Source organism: Stegostoma tigrinum, chromosome 3 (genome assembly GCF_030684315.1).
Source record: "Stegostoma tigrinum isolate sSteTig4 chromosome 3, sSteTig4.hap1, whole genome shotgun sequence".
NCBI classification, from domain to species: domain Eukaryota; kingdom Metazoa; phylum Chordata; class Chondrichthyes; order Orectolobiformes; family Stegostomatidae; genus Stegostoma; species Stegostoma tigrinum.
The window spans coordinates 27,876,162-27,895,687 of NC_081356.1; the positions used below are offsets into that span (position 1 = coordinate 27,876,162).

General features: G+C 42.4%; 1 protein-coding gene across 18 annotated transcripts in view; it reads left to right on the plus strand.

Annotated features, from left to right (window-relative positions):
• The window catches only part of LOC125450665 (phosphatidylinositol 4-phosphate 5-kinase type-1 beta-like), a 144,423-nt gene that overhangs the window by 123,140 nt on the left and 1,757 nt on the right, over positions 1–19,526 (plus strand). For 13 of the 18 annotated variants that reach the window (XM_059643975.1, XM_048526686.2, XM_048526689.2 and 10 more), the window contains 2 exons: positions 1,448–1,565; positions 2,381–2,942. The exons of 1 other annotated variant lie outside the window; for it this stretch is intronic. In XM_059643975.1, coding sequence (XP_059499958.1) covers positions 1,448–1,565; positions 2,381–2,560 — 298 coding nt within the window. In that variant the 3' untranslated portion in view covers positions 2,561–2,942. Of the gene's footprint in view, positions 1–1,447; positions 1,566–2,380; positions 2,944–19,526 lie in introns of those variants that run through there. 4 more of the 18 variants (XM_048526699.2, XM_048526698.2, XM_059643984.1 and 1 more) reach the window with 2 other exon arrangements.

Below are 19,526 nucleotides of genomic sequence, written 5' to 3' on the forward strand. Positions count from 1 at the left end.
AGGGTGTGCAATCCTTGTGTTGGTCATACAGAAGTCGAAGGGAATGTTCATTGATATGAAAGTCCCTAGTGAGATGACGTTGGTGGGGAGAGTGTGGTGAAGAAAGCCATCCTCATTGAATTAATTTCTACAGTCACTCATGATACAACTTCTGGAACACCAGCTTCCATCGCAACACATCCAATGTTTTTTTAAAAAGCAGGCAACTACACAGTTTACAACAAATACCTCCATCTAGTGTTAACAAATCTATGTGAAATTAGCAGGACGTACAATGGTTGGGCAAAAAATTGGACTTTCTTTTCAGTGCAATTGTTAGGGATCAGTCATGATGTAGATACTGTAAAAGGTTAATGTGAATATGGGTGATTTATATCATTGAGAAGTCTTGTAAGTTCATCTGATTATTTGGAATAGCTTTTTCAACTAAAAAGTGTGGACACCATTGTCCTACTGCAGCACATGGGGGTGCTGTCATGAGAGTGGGACAATGGTTGGCAGTTTAACCTGAAGGTCACCATGCCAAATGCAGTGGGAGACATTGAGGAGGAGGGTCCTTCATGGTAACCTCAGCCAGTAAAGGAATTGAACTTGTGCTGTTGGTGTCACACTGTATCGCAAGCCAGCCAGCCATTCAACCAATTAAGATAGAGACAAAGTCTTGACTAAGATAGAGTTGGCATTGACTGTATTCCAATATAAGTTAATGTCATAGACATCAAAATGCTCCAGTATTGAGGAAGCCTTCTTCTGGACCCAATTATGACAGAATAGAGGAGTAGGCTTTTTAAATAATACCCTTACACCTTGATACAGTTTTGGTGAAAGTCCTGTTTATTCATCTAAATTATTGGATTTCAGCCTGTGTGCAACAACAGCATGGGAGGGATTATGAGAGACAGCTACAAGGAGGTAATATCATTGGATGAGTAATCCAGAAGGCCAGGTTACTGCAGTGGAGTAAAGGTCCACTGCGGAAGCTGACAGAATTTGAACTCCATTAAGTGGAGAAATGAAAAATAATTGCCGTGATGGTAACCATGAAATTACTACTGACTGTCATTCAAACCCATTAGTTTCATTATTGCCCTTCAAGGCAAGAAATCTGCCATCTTTCTCCATTCTGGCCTACATATAGCTCCAGACCCACAGTTACGGTTGATTCTTAACTACCCTCTAAAATAGCCCAGCAAGCCATTGAGTTTTAGTGACAATTAGGGATGGGCAATAAATGTGGCCTCACTCTTGATACCAAAGAATAAAAGTATTAAATGCATTTCCTCCCTGTTGCAAACTAACATAGATAATCTTTCAATGTCAAGGTTGGCTACCTTTATTGATTATGGAAAAAATTCTTTGTGCGATATTGAGTTCCAAACTGCACTTCATCATTTTATCTGTTATGAGCAAACTACCTTTCAATTGTTTGTTAAAATTGTAATTTCAGGGAGGGAAACCCAACTAGTTCCACTGTTACTTTGGAAGACAGTGCAATCTGTTTAACATTGGAGCAGAGTACACTAGAAATAGAAAATGATGATGATTCCGAGTTTGACATTCACTTGGTAAGTACATATTCACAGGTATGTCCTGTACACTAGGAATAGGGGCTTCTTTACTGTTGCAAATGCTCTATTACAATCACTTAAATCTCAATGCCAGCAATTATTAAAGAATTACTTTATCATTTATAACTCATTTTGATAAATGGCATGTTTACAAATCCAGTCTTTATGGAATTCATCACTTATGTGATATTTATTGACAAAATAGTGATGTAAATGGCATGTGTAATTTTTATTTCCCTCCATACTGAACGTGAATAACTTGACTATAAAAAATATCTGGATTAGTTTGAGAAGTTTTCTTTGTTCATAAATTTGTTTTAATTCACTGCTGAGTTGACCATTTTGGATTTATGCCAATGTTGGCACTCAACACTCTTATTCTGCCCCAGTGCATCCTGACCCACTTTGCCAGGCAGGTGGTAAATTAGAATAAACCACTTAGAAAACATTGGAACATAAATGAATTGCTTTAGCTTAATTTGACTCCCGTGAGCAAATAGATTAAAGGCATAGTATGCTCAGTGATGGAGAAGTGATTTTTCACGGTAATGGGGGAATAAAGAAAGTCACTTCTAGTTAGATACAATGTCAAAAGATTTTTTTTTAAAAATGCACAATTATGAAAAATGAGGATGAATTTGTTATATGTAAGGGAGAATTTTATAGCAGATCTGGATTTCTGTTTTCATTTAATTTTGTTTTGGAAGTTTTGTACCATTTAACGGGAGTGACTGTTTGAAGGCTCAGCAGTTTTCAATGATCTTTGCTTTACAATGTGTTACTTTACTTTGCAAACATTACTTTTTATTCAGAATATTGCAGAATGCAGCATCAAATACCAAGTTAACACTAGGAGGAAAACAACTGCTTGTCATTGTCCTGTGAAGAAACCGAGCAGTCATATTAATTACCAATCCAATGAAAAGAAAACTACATATGACTACAAACAGAAGGAACTTGAGTTTTTACATAGCCTCTTTCACAAACTCTGAATATTCCAAAGAGCTCTGAAATATAATGGTTGTTCCAGAAAGAACTCCAAAGGAATCAGATAATGACCATATAGTCTGTTTCAGTGATGTTTGTTGGAGAACTGGAAAATTGTCAGAATTCCGGGGAGAATTCCCACGTGTCAGCTGTAAATAATGCCACAGAACCTTTTCACATCCACCTGGAGGGAAAACTCAGTTTAACATCGCATCTAAAATCAGCACCTCCCCATAATGTTATCCATTATTAGACTACATGGAAGTCAGTATTATCTAATTTAACAAACTGGAGTTGGTCTTTTTAGCATAATTCTGACAATGCTAAAAGTATATGTGGAATGTTGATGCAAAAGTATTTCAAATATTTTAGGGTATGGCTTTTATTAAAAAAAAGTTCATTGAGAATAAAAATGTTCTTCATTTCATTGTCTGATGTAGGAGTGTGCACAATTGATATACACAATTCTGTACCCACTATACATGTCTTTAAATGGCACTCTCCAATCAGAATGGAAGGGACAGGCTATGCTATTGACACTCCAACATGAACTCCAACACCAGTAACACACCATGTTTCATAAATGAATAAGAACTTTCTACTTTCTGGTGATTTGGATAACCAAAGATAACTCAGAACCAAATCCAAGTTTTAACCCAACCTGGAACTTGAACAGATGAGAGTTTTTTAAATGATTGAGAGGTCTTGTGCAGATGGATAAAATTCTTTTCCACACCACAGTTACCATTTAGTCAAAGTTTCAAGATCTTAAGGTGAATGGCTGGAAGTAATAAACTTGCACTGTTTGGGACTGAAAATTAGTCAGACTTTCAGAACTGAAATTACAAATTAGTCCTATATACAAAGGTCAGTGAGAATCAGAACTCCCATTCACAAATAGCCATGAATCTGGATTAATCGCAAACTAAGGATCGTTCGTGTCTTTGGCTTGCAAAAATCTTGAGGGTAGAGAGTTTATGTGGTTAGATCTCATGTCAGCATTTATCTCACAGTGGCCAAATAGGCTTCTCTTGTTGAGGTCGCCTGTATGCTAACGTCAATCAAATTGGCTTATGCCTTTAAATTCTGTGGTGTATCTGTCGCTCTCATTTCTGGCTGTAACATATGATGTGTCACGCTATCTCCTTGGGGAGGTGTGACCATGACACGCTATCAGATGTGTCAATGTGAGTTGACATTTTGTGCAGTTGTTGTCTTTCTCTTTTCACTTGGGATCTCACATGGTGTCTGCATTAAACGTGGTGAGTGGCCACAATTAGAAGTACTTTTCATTCAAGATATGCATTTTGTTGAAAGGTAATAGAAGTGAGGATGACATGAAAAAATATTCAAATCTTTTCTCCTTTTCTGCATGAAAAAAATCTATGCAATTGAAAGAAATCTGATCTAAAATTGCATGAATATAAGCCCTGCGCAACCTCTTGATTTCTTTTAAATCTAGGAGAAAATAGTCACATTGAATTAGATTTTTGTGTTGAATTCTAAATTAATTGCAAGCATGTAAATTTTGATGATTAAATGCTGCATAAAAGCATGCATCAATATCTTGTCTATAAGTAGTGACTTCATGCAGTTTTTTATGCCCTGTAAATATAGGGGGACAATTCAAACATGCATATGACTCCCTTGGAATCTTTTACTGAAATTTCGGCCCTAAAGTAAGGGACTGACTTGTAAATTGGTGAGAGTTAGAATTTCGATTTTATGATTTACCCATACTGTTTTATATTTGCTATTTCAGCTTGTGTCACAGAATTGAATTATTAATTTTGTACCTTCCATAACACGGGGAGAATAATGAGCTGTCATTTTGCAACTAGAAAGAAAGGGTTGAGTTGCCTCTATATAGTTTTTAGGAAATGCGCAAGTCAGTTTGCACAAAGCAAATGCCTACAAACAGCAGTGCGATAATGACAGTTCATATCCTTTAGCAACATCAGTTGAAGAGGTAAAAATTTGCAGGGGCTTCCTTACTCTTAATAAAGGCAGTGATTCTAATCCTACCCATGGGAGTTTTACATCCAGCCAAGAGGACAGATTGGGCTTCTGGTTAATGCCACCAACCAAAAGACAGCTCTCGCAACAGTACCACTTAATGTGGGGGACTTAAACCAGCTGCTAAAGCAGGAATGCTACCAACTGAGCCACAGTTTTTGGTTTTCAACCTTAATTTATGCAAGAGATCCCCTTCAAATATTGGTACAGTCCTAGCAACCATTTATCCTAATTTTATGAAAGACCATTTCAACAACCCAAAGAAAAACCACGCAGTTAAAGAATTTTTTTTATTATTACTAGAATACATGCTAGCATAATAGTAAAACAAAATCAGCAAAATGATGAAAAGCTGTTGCTGGTGAAGATCCAGGGACATGGCTTTGAACACCTACAATGGAGAAAAGTGACAAAAATTGTAAAATTCAGACTGTTCATATGCCAGAGATTGTTTTAGCAGGTGTGGCAGTTTAAACATGCCATCTCTTTATTATGATACCAGGATATGCCACAGCTGTTGACAAATTGAAACTTGGTATTGTAAACAGTCATCCTGAAGTTTGCAGAATATTAAAGTTAGAAAGCGTGGCATATTCATGCAAAATTCTACTCTCCCTGTTGTTTTAAATGGAGTAGAAAATCTCAGTCTCTTATCTATAACGTCACTTGTTATAGAATCATGAGATGTAGAGCACAGAAACAAACCCTGTGGTCCAACTCGTCCAGGCCAAGCAGGTATCCTAAATTAATCTAGTCTCATTTGCCAGCATTTGGCCCATATCCCTTTTAAACCGTCCCTATTCATGTATCTATCCAGATGCCTTTTTTAAATGTTGTAATTGTACCAGCCTCCTCCATTTCCTGTGGCAGCTCATTCCATACATGCACCCTCTGCATGAAAGAGTTGCCAGTTAGGTCCTTTTTTCAAATCTTTCCCCTCTGGCCTTAACCCTATGCCCTCTAGTTATAGACTCCCTACCCTTGGTAAGAGGCCTTGGCTATTTGCCCTATACGTGCCTGTCATGATTTTATAAAGCTTTATAAGGTCACACCTGGGCCTCCTACGCTCCAGCCTATTCATCCTTTCTCTATAGTTCAAACCCTACTAATCTGGTAACATCTTTAAATCTTTTCTGCATCCTTTCAAGTTTAACAACATCTTTCCTATAGTAGGGAGAATGGAATTGAACATAGAATGGTTAGGCCACTTTTGGCACTGTCCTGTACAGCTGTACAACTTCTATACTGAATGCACTGGCCGATAAAGGCAAGTGTACCAAAGGCTGCCTTTACTACCCTGTCTACCTCTGACTCTACCTTCACGGAACTATGAACCTGCATCCCAAAGTCTCTTTGTTCAGCAACACTCCCCAGGACCTTACTGATAAGTTTATAAGTGGCTCAGTGGTTAGCACTGCTGCCTCTCAGTGCCATGGACCTGGGTTCAAGCCCACCCTTGGGCAACTATCTGTGGGGAGTTTTCACATTTTCCGTGCATGAGTGGCTGTGCTCTGGTTTCCTCCCACAGTCCACAGGTATACAGGCTTGTTTGATTAGCCACGGGAAATGTAGGGTTACAGGGAAAGGGTGGTGTCTGTGTGGAATGCTGTTCAGAGGGTTAGTGTGCACTCTATAGGCCAAATGGTCTGCTTTCACACTGTAGGGATTCCATGAACTTCACTTCTAGAAGGCAGCACAATGGCTCAGTGGTTAGCACTGCTGCCTCACAGCGCCAGGAACCCGGGTTCAATTCCACTGTCAGGTGACTGTGTGGATTTTGCACATTCTCCCTGGGTTGCCTCCAGGTGCTCTGGTTTCCATTCATTGTCCAAAGATGTGCAAGTTAGGTGGATTGGCCATTCTAAATTGCTCAACGTACTCGGGGATGTGTAGCTTAGGTGGGTTATAAGGGGATGAGTCAGTGTGGACTTGATGGGCTGGAGGGCCTGTTTCCACACTGTAGGGATTCTATGATTTCCCTTGCCAAAATGCAATACCTCTCATTTATCTAAATTAAGCTCCATCTGCCACTTCAAGATCTGTTATATTCTGAGATTACCGTTACTGTTCACTATATCATCAATTTTGATGTCATCTGCAAACGTACAAACCGTTTCTCCTTTTCACATCCAAATCGTTTGTATAAATAACTAACAAAATTGGACCCAGCACCAATCCTCACGACACACTGCTGGTCACAGGCCTCCCATACAAAAAAAACCATCCATCTCCTACCTGCATGCCAATTTTGTATCCAAATGGCTAGCCCTCCCTGGATTCCAATTGAGTTAACCTGGTTAGCCTTGTCAAATGCCTAGCTGAGGTCCATTTAGACAACATCCACTACTCTGCCTTTGTCAATCATCTTCATCACCTCTTCAAAAAAACTCAGTCAAGTTAGTAAGACCCGATTTCCTACGCACAGCCATGTTGAGTATCCCTGATTAGTCCTTGCCTTTCCAAATAGACGTCCTGTCCCTCAGAATCCCCTGAGGTGTCAGGCTTGCCAATCTGTAGTTCCCTTTGCTTTTCTTTACCACCTTTTTAAAATAATGGTACCACATTAAGCACCCTCCAGTCTTCTGGCATCTTACCTGTGGCTATTGATGATGCAAATATCTCAACAAGGAGCCAGCAATCGCTTCCCTAGCTTCCCACAAAGTTCTGGGATACACCAGATCAGGTCCTAGGGATTTATCCGCCTTTTAAGTTTTAAGACGCCCACTGCGACCTCCCTTTTTATATGGACACTTTTCAAGATACAACTGGTTTTCTCTCAAGTTCTTATCTTCCATATCCATCTGCGCAGTAAATACTGATGCGAAATACTCATTTGGTGTCTCACCCATTTCCTGCCGTTCCATACATTGGACTTGTTGATCTTTAAGAGGCCCCTATTCTCTCCCTAGTTACTCATTTGCCCTTAATGTATTTGTAGAATTTCATGGATTCTCCTTAACCCTATTGGCCAAAGCTATCTGTCTCATTTTTGCCCTCCTGATTTCCCTCTTAAGTGTACTCTTACTCCCCTTAGACACCATGAGATTCACTTGATCCCAGTTGTCTATACCTGCCTTGTGCCTCCTTTCTCTTGATCAGAGCTTCAATTTCTCCAGTCATCCAGCATTCCCTACACCCACCAGTCTTGCCCTTCACACTGATAGAACATACTGCCTCTGGACTTACGTTATCTCATTTTTTGAAGGCCTCCCACTTCCCAATTGCCCCTTTACCTGCAAACAGACTCTTCCAGTCAACTTCTGAAAATTCTTGCCTAAACCGAAATTTAACTGAACTGTTCAAAATGCTGATCACTTTTCAGAGGGCTGATAGGGACAAGCTATCTCAACTAGTTGGTGGTTCCATAACTAGAAAACAAGCCAAGGGGGAAAGTCAAACTTTTCTGCAAGTTGAAACATTACAATCTCAAATAAGAGGTTTTTTTTTTCAAAAAAAATGTATTCATAGGATGTGGGCGTTGTTGGCTGCCCAGCATTTATTACCTGATCCTAGTTGCCCCTGAAGGTGACGGTGTGCTGCCTTCTTGAGCCACTGCCATGTTGTGCTGAAGGTAGAACCACAATGCCCTTAGGGAGGGCATTCCAGGATTTTGGCCCAGTGAAAGTGAAGGAATAGCGATCTATATTTCCAAGTCAGTATGGTGAGTGGTTTGGAGGGGAACTTGCAGGTAACTGTGTGCCCATGTCATAGGGTCATACAGCATGGAAACAGACCCTTCGGTCCAAGCCAAACTAAACTAGTCCCACCTGCCTGCACTTAGCCCCAAATCCCTCCAAACCTTTCCTACTCATGAACTTATCCAAATGTCTTTTAAATGTTGTGACTGTGCCTGCATTCTCTGGAAGTTTATTCCACACAGACACAACTTTAAAAAAAAATGTTTCTAGTTGGAAGTGGTCATGGGTTAGGGAGGTGCTATCCAAAGATCTTTGGTGATTTTCTGTAGTGTATCTTGTAAATGGTACACACCGATACTACTCAGCATCGGTGTTGGAGGGATATTTGAATGTGGTGCCATTCAAGTAAACTGCTTTGTCAAACATCTTGAATGTGGTTGGAGCTGCACACATTCAAGCAAATGGGTGCTATTCCATCCCAGTCCTGCCTTGTGCCTTATAGATGATGGACAGGCTTTGGGGAGTTGGGAGGCCGGTATTCCTAGCCTCTGACATGCTGTTGTAGCCGCTGTATTTATGTAGTGAGTCCAGTTGAGTTTCTGGGGTCAATTGTAACCCATTGATGGCCATTGATAATGGGGGAATTAAGTGATGGTAACACCATTGAATGTCAAGGGGCAGTGGTTAGATTTGTCTGTCTCTTATTGGAGATGGTCATTGTCTGACATTTGTGTGGCATGAATGTTATTTGTCACTTCTCAGCCCAGGCCTGATATTGTCCAGATCTTGTTGCATTTAAGCTGCTTCAGTATCTGAGAAGTTGCAAATGGTGCGGAGCATTGTGCAAACATGAGAGAATATCTCCACTTCTGACCTTATGGCAGGAAGATTATTAATGTAGTATGTGAATATGGTTGGGGCTAGAACACTACCCTGACAAACTCCTGCAGAGATGTCATCTCAGCTCCAGGACTAATCTTCTACAACCACAACCATCTTCCTTTGTGTCAGGTATGTCTCCAACCAGTGGAAGAGTTTTCCCCCTTGGTTCTCATTGACACCAATTTTGCTAGGGCTCCTTGATGCCACACTCAAGTCAAATACAGCCTTAATGTCAGGGGCTGTCACTCTCGCCTCACCTATGGAATTGAGCTCTTCTGTCCATGTTTGAACCAGGCTGCAATGAGATCAGGAGCTGAGTGGCCATGGAGAAAGCCATGGCACCACTAAGCAGGGTACTATTGATATCACCTTCCATCACTTCACTGATGATGGAGAGTAGCCTGGGACAGTATTTATTTGGGTTGGGTTTGTCCTGCTTTTTGTTTATGGGATGTACCTGGGTAATTTTCTATATTGTTGGATTGATGCCAGCTTTGTAACTGTACTCCAAACAGCTTGACTAGTATGGCACGCTCTGGAGCACAAGTCTTCAGTGTTATTGCCAGAATGTTGTCAGGATCTGTAAGCTTTGCAGTGTCCAGTGCCTCCAACTGTTTCTTGATATCATGCGGAATGAATAGTTGGCTAAAGACTAGAATATACAATGCTGGGAACCATTGGAGGAGGCTTAGATGGATTGTCTTTTGCATTGATGATTTGGTCTCTTGCATCATTGAGGACGGGGATATTTGTGGAGTTGCCTCCTCCTCCAATGAGATGTTGAATTGTCCACCACCATTCACAACTGGATGTGGCTGGACTGCAGAGTTTAGATCTGATCCATTTGTTGTGGGATCACTTAGCTGTGTCTACCACTTGCTGCTTATGTAAACATTCTTGTTTTGTAGCTTCACCAGGTTGACACCACATTTCTAGGTATGCCTGGTACTGCTCCTGCCATGTTATCTATTGCACTTTCCTTTGAACCAGGAATGATCTCCTGGCTTGATGATGATGAGTGGGTGGGGGATATGCCAGGCCATGAGATTATAGATTGTGCTGGAGTACAATGCTGCTGTTGATGGCCCACAACACCACCTGATGCCCAACCTTGAGATGCTAGATCTATTCAAAGTCTCGCCTATTTTTAGCACGATGCAAAATGTGTGTTAATTACCACAACTACCTTTAAATTGGCTGCTTATTAAGATATCTCACAGACCATCAAATACTGAAACAATTACTTAAACTTTATCTCAAGTAGCAACCGAAATAAGTCCCGTCAAGTAAGCCTCATGACTCAACTTAGCTAAATTCCTCCATTAATTGGGTGGTATGTACAATTCTCACCAACAGCATCTGCCTCTGGATATATCCAGTTTTTGATCATTGTGCCATATTGTTCTCCAAAGTTCCACGACTGAAGAATCCTGATGTTGAATTCTTATAGGATTTTCTTTCTTGTAAAGTTTCTGGTGTGACATTTATTCATGGTTCTTCAGATCTGTTCATGCCTAACATTCATTATGCTCCTGGAGTCAGTGTCTGTCGCTCATCATCTTTATCAGGAGTAGCTTCCTTGTTCCTTGTTAAATTAGGCATTAACCATCCATTCAAAGCACAGCATTCCGACAAATAACCCTTTTACCTCCAGACATTCCTTCTGCAGGCAATCTTAATTGCCCATTTGTCACGGGGCACCAGGTTATCAAGCAGGGTAACTTCCTCTCTCCCCCCAGGAAATAGATTATGTTGCTTTGACTTCTTCCCAGGGATGAGTCATAAGCAAATTTCTTTTATAAGATAATAAAATGTGAGGCTGGATGAACACAGCAGGCCCAGCAGCATCTCAGGAGCACAAAAGCTGACGTTTCAGGCCTAGACCCTTCATCAGAGAGGGGGATGGGGTGAGGATTCTGGAATAAATAGGGAGAGAGGGGGAGGCGGACTGAAGATGGAGAGGAGAGTATAGGTAGGGAGGGGATAGGTCAGTCCAGGGAAGACGGACAGGCCAAGGAGGTGGGATGAGGTTAGTAGGTAGGAGATGGAGGTGCAGCTTGGGTGGGAGGAAGGGATGGGTGAAAGGAAGAACAGGTTAGGGAGGCAGAGACAGGTTGGACTGGTTTTGGGATGCTGGGTGGAGGGGAAGAGCTGGGCTGGTTGTGTGGTGCAGTGGGGGGAGAGAATGAACTGGGCTGGTTTTGGGATGCGGTGGGGGAAGGGGAGATTTTGAAGCTGGTGAAGTCCACATTGATACCATTTGGGCTGCAGGGTTCCCAAGCGGAATATGAGTTGCTGTTCCTGCAACCTTCGGGTGGCATCATTGTGGCACTGCAGGAGGCCCATGATGGACATGTCATCTGAAGAATGGGAGGGGGAGTGGAAATGGTTTGCGACTGGGAGGTGCAGTTGTTTATTGCGAACCGAGCGGAGGTGTTCTGCAAAGCGGTCCCCAAGCCTCCGCTTGGTTTCCCCAGTGTAGAGGTAGCCACACCGGGTACAGTGGATGCAGTATACCGCATTGGCAGATGTGCAGGTGAACCTCTGCTTAATATGGAAAGTGATCTTGGGGCCTGGGATATGGGTGAGGGAGGAGGTGTGCGGGCAAGTGTAGCATTTCCTGCGGCTGCAGGGGAAGGTGCCGGGTGTGGTGGGGTTGGAGGGCAGTGTGGAGCGAACAAGGGAGTCACAGAGAGAGTGGTTTCTCCGGAAAGCAGACAGGGGTGGGGATGGAAAAATGTCTTGGGTGGTGGGGTCGGATTGTAGATGGCGGAAGTGTCGAAGGATGATGCGTTGTATCCGGAGGTTGGTGGGATAGTGTGTGAGAACGAGAGGGATCCTCTTTGGGCGGTTGTGGCGAGGGCGGGGTGTGAGGGATGTGTTGCAGGAAATGCGGGCGACGCGGTCAAGGGCATTTTCGACCACTGTGGGGGGAAAGTTGCGGTCCTTGAAGAACTTGGACATCTGGGATGTGCGGGAGTGGAATGCCTCATCGTGGGGGCGGAGGCGGAGGCGGAGGAATTGGGAATAGGGGATGGAATTTTTGCAGGAGGTGGGTGGAGGTGTACTCTAGGTAGCTGTGGGAGTCAGTGGGCTTGAAATGGACATCAGTTACAAGCTGGTTGCCTAAGATGGAGACTGAGAGGTCCAGGAAGGTGAGTGATGTGCTGGAGATGGCCCAGGTGAACTGAAGGTTGGGGTGGAAAGTGTTGGTGAAGTGGATGAACTGTTCGAGCTCCTCTGTGGGGCAAGAGGCGGCGCCGATACAGTCATCAATGTAACAGAGGAAGAGGTGGGGTTTGGGGCCTGTGTAGGTGCGGAAGAGGGACTGTTCCACGTAACCTACAAAGAAGCAGGCATAGCTGGGGCCCATGCGGGTGCCCACGGCCACCCCCTTAGTCTGTAGGAAGTGGGAGGAATCGAAAGAGAAGTTGTTGAGGGTGAGGACGAGTTCGGCTAGGCGGATGAGGGTGTCGGTGGAGGGGGACTGGTCGGGCCTGCGGGACAGGAAGAAGCGGAGGGCCTTGAGGCTGTCTGCATGCGGAATACAGGTGTAAATTACAGCAAATTTCTTTTAATTCCTTTGTAACTACTTCTCTTCTGATTTCATCTCATGAAATGGTTTATTCTAGAAAGAGTTATTGCTGATTCTTTCACTACCGGAACAGTTGTTACAATTTTGAAGTTTACAGCACCTCACAGGTTTACAGTAGATGGTGCAAAAACAGGCATCTCTTGCAAATATTGGAAAACCGTCACATCAGTAACGGCCAGATGGCACTCACTGCATAATGTGCTGGCTCCCAACCCATACCATAGAATAAATTAGCACTGAGCGCACACGGGTAGATCCTACACCTGCTTCTGGTTGCCAAATTGACAAAAAATTTGAGATGGTGTCAAGTGGTTTTGGGAAAGAACAAGTAGAATAAATTCTCTCAGAAACCAGGAAACACATGTTCAAAATGTTCGAATTAGCTTTACCAAGAGGCTGTCAATAAAAGAACATAAAAGTTTATTTCAGAAGAAAAACATGAAATGTATTATATTAAGGGAAAATTTATTTAGAATGATCTCATTACAAAAAAAGTAAAGTTGATTAATTTCTTTTCATCTCAGTAATGTCCTTACAGTACTCAAACATCATTGACAAGTCACTTCTGTCTCCATGTCAAAGCTACTTGCTCAGCCAACGGTAATTGGTTTCCTACTTCCCTCTCTCCCCTTCTCTTTCTTCCTACCTCCTCTCATCTGTCTGTTCCTGCCTCCTCCCAATTTCTATTAGGTTTCCATTTTAGGGGATTGTGATTGTCTAGTGGTATTATCACAAGACTGTTAATCCAGAGATTTGAGGTAGTGTTCTGGGAGCCAGAATTTGAATCCTGCCATGGTAGGCAGTGGAATTTGAATTCAATAAAAATTTGGAAATAATAGTTTAATGGTCATGAAATCATTTCCAAATTCTCCTCCTTCATTAATGTCCTTTTAGGGAAGGAAATCTACTATATTTACCTAGCATGGCCTACATGTGACTCCAGATTCACAGCAATATGGTTGCCTCTTATCTGCCCTCTGGGAAATCCGAGACCAGCAATAAATGCTGGCCCAGCCAGAGATGCCCACATCCCGTGAATGAATTTAGGAAAAAACTATATTTGTTTTGTTGCCCTGGTTACTTAGTATGGTATGACTTTAACCCCCTCCTCCTGTCTGTTCAGATCTCACATGCATGTCATTATTACCGGATCCCTCCCCACCTTACCAGATTAAACTTGTTGCAAAGGAATGGCAATTCCATTTGTATAAGAACTGATGTGCAGGAACTTAATTACCTAGATAATTTATGGAGTGAATGTACATTGTGTGGATCCATACCTCTGGCTAGATGCAATACAACCTGGCTTTGAGTCCACCTCTTTAGGTACTTTTGTTGATGCCCATTTGTGGTGTGAGCTGCCAGAGATCTGACTGTCTAAATCTGTTGTATGACATTTAAATTTTGCTGCAGTAAAGTGAATTCTGCTAACACACTGACAGTCAGGAGCCCAGTAGAGCTATTAATATGAAACAGAGCAGTGCTCACAGGTGGCTCTTCTCTGGATTTTTTTTTGAGAAAACTAAATTATTTTAAAATGCTGTGGTACACCATTTGGGCAATTGGATTTATGAGGCAAAGTTGTAGGCTTGCACGAAGCCACTTCCTTATTGAGATTTGGAATAGTATTCCAGTGTTTTGCTGCAGGGATTGGCTGATGAAAATTAATATTGCTCAAAATATTGAAATCTGTGGTATTTCAGCTTCTACTGTTGCAAAATATTGGCAAGAAAATGTTGATACTTTATTTCCTAATGTATCTTGCATGCCTCTTGCACCTTGCATGATTTCAGGGTATCCCATGCACCCCTCCACCACTCTGCTCTCTTGTGATGTAAGCAAAATGGCAGCAAAACAAGATCCTGCAAACAGTGATTAGATCATTCTTGCCTCAATCATCTTAAGTGATTTTAGGAATAAATATTGGCCAGGTCACTGGGAAGGTGGCCCCTGCTGCTCTTTGAAATACAGCTCAGTTCCACATGAAAGGGCCGACTGCCTTGGTTTAGCATCTCATCTGAAAGATGGCATTTGCAACAGTGCAGCATTCCTTCAGTACTGCACTCTTTTAGCATACTACGTTCAATTCTATTCTCCCTACTATAGGAAAGATGATGTTAAACTTGAAAGGGAGCAGAAAAGATTTAAAGGTGTAATCAGATTTGTAGGGTTTGAACTACGGAGAGAGGCCGAATAGGCTGGGGCTATTTTCACTGGAGCATAGGAGGCTGAGGGGTGACCTTATAAAGCTTTATAAAATCATGAGGGGCGTGTATAGAGTGAATAGTCATGGCCTCTTACCAAGGGTAGGGGAGTCCAAAACTAGATGATATACGGTTAAGGTGAGAGGGGAAAGGTATAAAAGGGACGTAAGGGGCAACTTTTCCATGCAGAAAGTGGTGCGTGTATGGGATAAGCCACCAGAGAAGGATAGTGGATGCTAATACTTTTACAACATGGAAATGGCATGTGGATGGACAGAGGAATAGGGAGAGGTTAGAGGGATATGGGCCAAATGCTGGCAAATGGGACTAGATTAATTTAGGGTACCTGCTCGGCATGGACGAGTTGGACTGAAATGTCGGTATCCATGCTGTACAGCTCTATGACTCCATATGTTGATCTCGATTCTGTCTTCAAGTCTCCCTCAAGTGAGACTGAAATACATGGCCTGGTATAGATGTTCCAAAAGTACTGACTCCGACACTTCCGCCATCTACAATCCGACCCCACCACCCAAGACATTTTTCCACCCCCACCCTTGTCTGCTTTCCGGAGAGACCACTCTCTCCGTGATTCCCTTGTTCGCTCCACACTGCCCTCCAACCCCACCACACCCGGCACCTTCCCCTACAACCGCAGGAAATGCTACACTTGCCCCCACACCTCCTCCCTCACCCCTATCCCAGGCCCCAAGATCACTTTCCATATTAAGCAGAGGTTCACCTGCACATCTGCCAATGTGGTATACTGCATCCACTGTACCCGGTGTGGCTTCCTCTACATTGGGGAAACCAAGCGGAGGCTTGGGGACCGCTTTGCAGAACACCTCCGCTCGGTTCGCAATAAACAACTGCACCTTCCAGTCGCAAACCATTTCCACTCCCCCTCCCATTCTTCAGATGACATGTCCATCATGGGCCTCCTGCAGTGCCACAATGATGCCACCCGACGGTTGCAGGAACAGCAACTCATATTCCGCTTGGGAACCCTGCAGCCCAATGGTATCAATGTGGACTTCACCAGTTTCCAAATCTTCCCTTCCCCCACCGCATCCCTAAACCAGCCCAGTTCGTCCCCTCCCCCCACTGCACCACACAACCAGCCCAGCTCTTCCCCCCCCTCCACCCAGCATCCCAAAACCAGTCCAACCTGTCTCTGCCTCCCTAACCTGTTCTTCCTCTCACCCATCCCTTCCTCCCACCCCAAGCCGCACCTTCACCTCCTACCTACTAACCTCATCCCACCTCCTTGACCTGTCCGTCTTCCCTGGACTGACCTATCCCCTCCCTACCTCCCCGACCTATACTCTCCTCTCCACCTATCTTCTTTTCTCTCCATCTTCAGTATGCCTCCCCCTCTCTCCCTATTTATTCCAGAACCCTCACCCCATCCCCCTCTCTGATGAAGGGTCTAGGCCCGAAATGTCAGCTTTTGTGCTCCTGAGATGCTACTAGGCCTGCTGTGTTCATCCAGCCTCACATTTTATTATCTTGGATTCTCCAGCATCTGCAGTTCCCATTATTACTGATTTTATTTTCCTTTTTCATTACTAATCTTTAGTGCTCACCCTTTGGAGAAATGATAAAGGAAGAAAATAGAATTACATTTGCCATTGTGCAACTGCTAGTTCAAGAGAGGAAAGTAAATTAAAACCCCAACCTACGACTGTCACAAAATACTGAAAATAGCCCTTGTCCAGTGTACATGTTGCAACAACATGAAATGCTTTAAAGTTTTGGTTTAGACATTGCAAGTGTCTGAATATGTTCACAAATTGAACACAGTGAAAAGTTAAAACTTAGGACTGTACCAGGAATCTGAGAAGAGGAGTCCAGAGTGTGATGGGCAAATCATGTTGACGTTTATTGAATCAGGATGATTTTGTGAATTATTGCATCATTTTTTTCAATGATATAATGAGTCACCATCAACTTATTTTGTACTTTTACTCAAACCAAAAAGGCAGCTGCTTTTGGAGATGAGATAATGGGAACTGCAGATGCTGGAGAATCCGAGATAACAAAGTGTGGAGCTGGATGAACACAGCAGGCCTAGCAGCATCTTAAAAGCACAAAAGCTGACGTTTCGGGCCTAGACCCTTCATCAGAAAAATGGCCCGAAATGTCAGCTTTTGTGCTTCTAAGATGCTGCTAGGCCTGCTGTGTTTATCCAGCTCCACACTTTGTTATCTCTTGCCTTTGGAGATGGCTGGTTGTACTAATTTCATAACACAAGGGAGTTCATACATCTTGTGTGTGCTTAATATTTCCCAAACAATGAAGATGGACAGCTTCTGAAGAGTCATATTGGACTCAAAACACTAACTCTTTCTATCTCCACAGGATGTTGCCAGGCCCGCTGGGTTTCTCCAGCATTCTGTGTTTGTTTAAGATGTAGAGCATGCTTAGTCAGAATGGCTGACAACATAGTTCTCCTAACACAACAGGTGAAAGTATAGACTGCTGTTAACTGTCTAAGAGTTACCTTCTGATACTGGTGCATTTGACTAAAGTCCCTGTGGAAAGGCAAATGACATTTAGGGGCGTGTTTTGTTTTGATAGTCACCACAATATTATTTTTGTTATGTAGTGAAAAATGTCTGACATACTGTCATAAGTTTTTCCCTCCTTTTAAACCTGTTAGGGTCATAAAACATTTTAAGTAAGCATTAACTGTGTACTTTTTAAAACTACATTTGTATCCCAATTTAATACCTTCATATCTCAGTGGTCAGGAGTTGTGTAAATTGGGAAAGTGATAAAGCAAGAGTTTTGACAAAAACAACAAACACCAACCTTTTGAAAGTTAGGTAATGCAATGTGTGATGAAGCATGAAGTGATTTGCCACAGTTATTTCCAAGAATAATCTGGTTAGATTACAAATATCAGACTTGTACAAGAGGATGAGATGTGAGGAGGATGCAGAAATGTTTTAGTGCCATTAGGACAAGCTGAGTGAGTGGGCTAATGCAATATATAATTTGAATAACCAGGAGGTCATCCACTTTGGCAGCAAGAAAAGGAAAGCAAATTATTATCTGAATGCACATTCCTCTCTCACAGCCAATGAGACTTGGTTGTCCTGTTCACCAGTCACCAAAGTTAAGCATGCAGGTACAGCCAAGGGTACGTTGGCCTACAAAGCAAGAGGATTTGAATACAGGAGCAGGGGAGGTCTTGCTACAATTGTACAGAGCTTTGGTGAGACTACCCCAGAATATTATGTGCAATTTTGGTCTCCTTAACTGAGGAAGAATCTCTTGTTGTAGAGAGAGTGCAATGAAGGTTTACCAGACTGATTGATTGGCTTGACGAGCTTCGCATGTGAGGTACAGGTTGAATCATATTCGCTGAAGTTCAGAAGAATGAGAGGATTCTTACAGAAACCGATAAAAATCTAAAAAGACGAGATAGGATAGATGCAAGAAAGATGTTCATGATGGTGGGAGAGTCTAGAACAAGGGGTCACAGTCCAAGATTATGGGGTAAACCATTTAGGACTGTGATGAGGAGAAGTTTCTTCAGCTAGAATGTGGTGAGACTGGAATTCACTACCACACAAGCAGTCCAGGCCAAAATATTGTATGATTTCAAGGAAGAGGTAGATATAGCATTTGGGGCTAAAGGAATCTTGAGGGGAAAGTGGGAACAGATAAGATGGTCATAATGGCAAAGCAGGTTTGAAGGGCTGAGTGGCCTACTCCTCTTTTATTTTCTGGGTATTTAGGACAGTGACTCTTGCAATATCTTACAGCACCATCATGAAACTCCATAGAACAGCACTATAGCCTTCAATCCAGATTCTCTGATCTCTGTTGTGTTCTTCCAAAAAGAAATATACCAAAAGCCAAGCAGCTTTGGAAGGAAGGAAGCAACGATTGTGTTACTTTCACTTATCAACCTAGCAAGTATATCTCAATGGAAGTGGCAGAACCCAGAATGGTTCCAGAATTGAGGGATTTTCAAAAGGTTAGATTGGAGAGATAGGTTTGTTCTCCTTGAAACAAAGAATTAGACAAGATTTGATAGCGGTTATGACAAGGTTAGATTTAGGTGATAGTCCAAAGATTAGCTGACAGAGACCAAAGGCTTTTGGCAAAAGTTATAGGGAGTATAGTAGGAAGAATATTTTTGCACAGCAAATGGCAATGTTGTAGAATTTTGTTTCATAAGAATGATGAAAGCAAAAGTGAATTCTTCAAAACAAAACCTTACAGGCATTTGAAGGAAATAAATGCGTAGAGCTACAGGTATAAAGCAGGAGTACATGATTGACTGGTTTGCTTGAAAGAGATCCAGCAGTGACTCAGTGGAGAGAATGGCATTCTTCTGTACTGTAATTATTTTACGACCCAACCAGCAAAGCTCCCTCTCTGTCCACGACACTGCACACTGTTCAGAGATGGAGGAGATTTTTTCAGGATAGCAACAACTATCCTCCCATGCCAAACAACATTTAGAAGTGACTGCAAAAGTTCTTGATATTCGTCACTGTTGTTGTACAGTGTTCATCATCTTCCAGAATGCATTGAATGCCAACACAATGATATTTTAAGCTGACAGTTTGAAATGGATAAGTGAAATTGTTATATTAGAGTTGGATCCTTCCAGAATTGC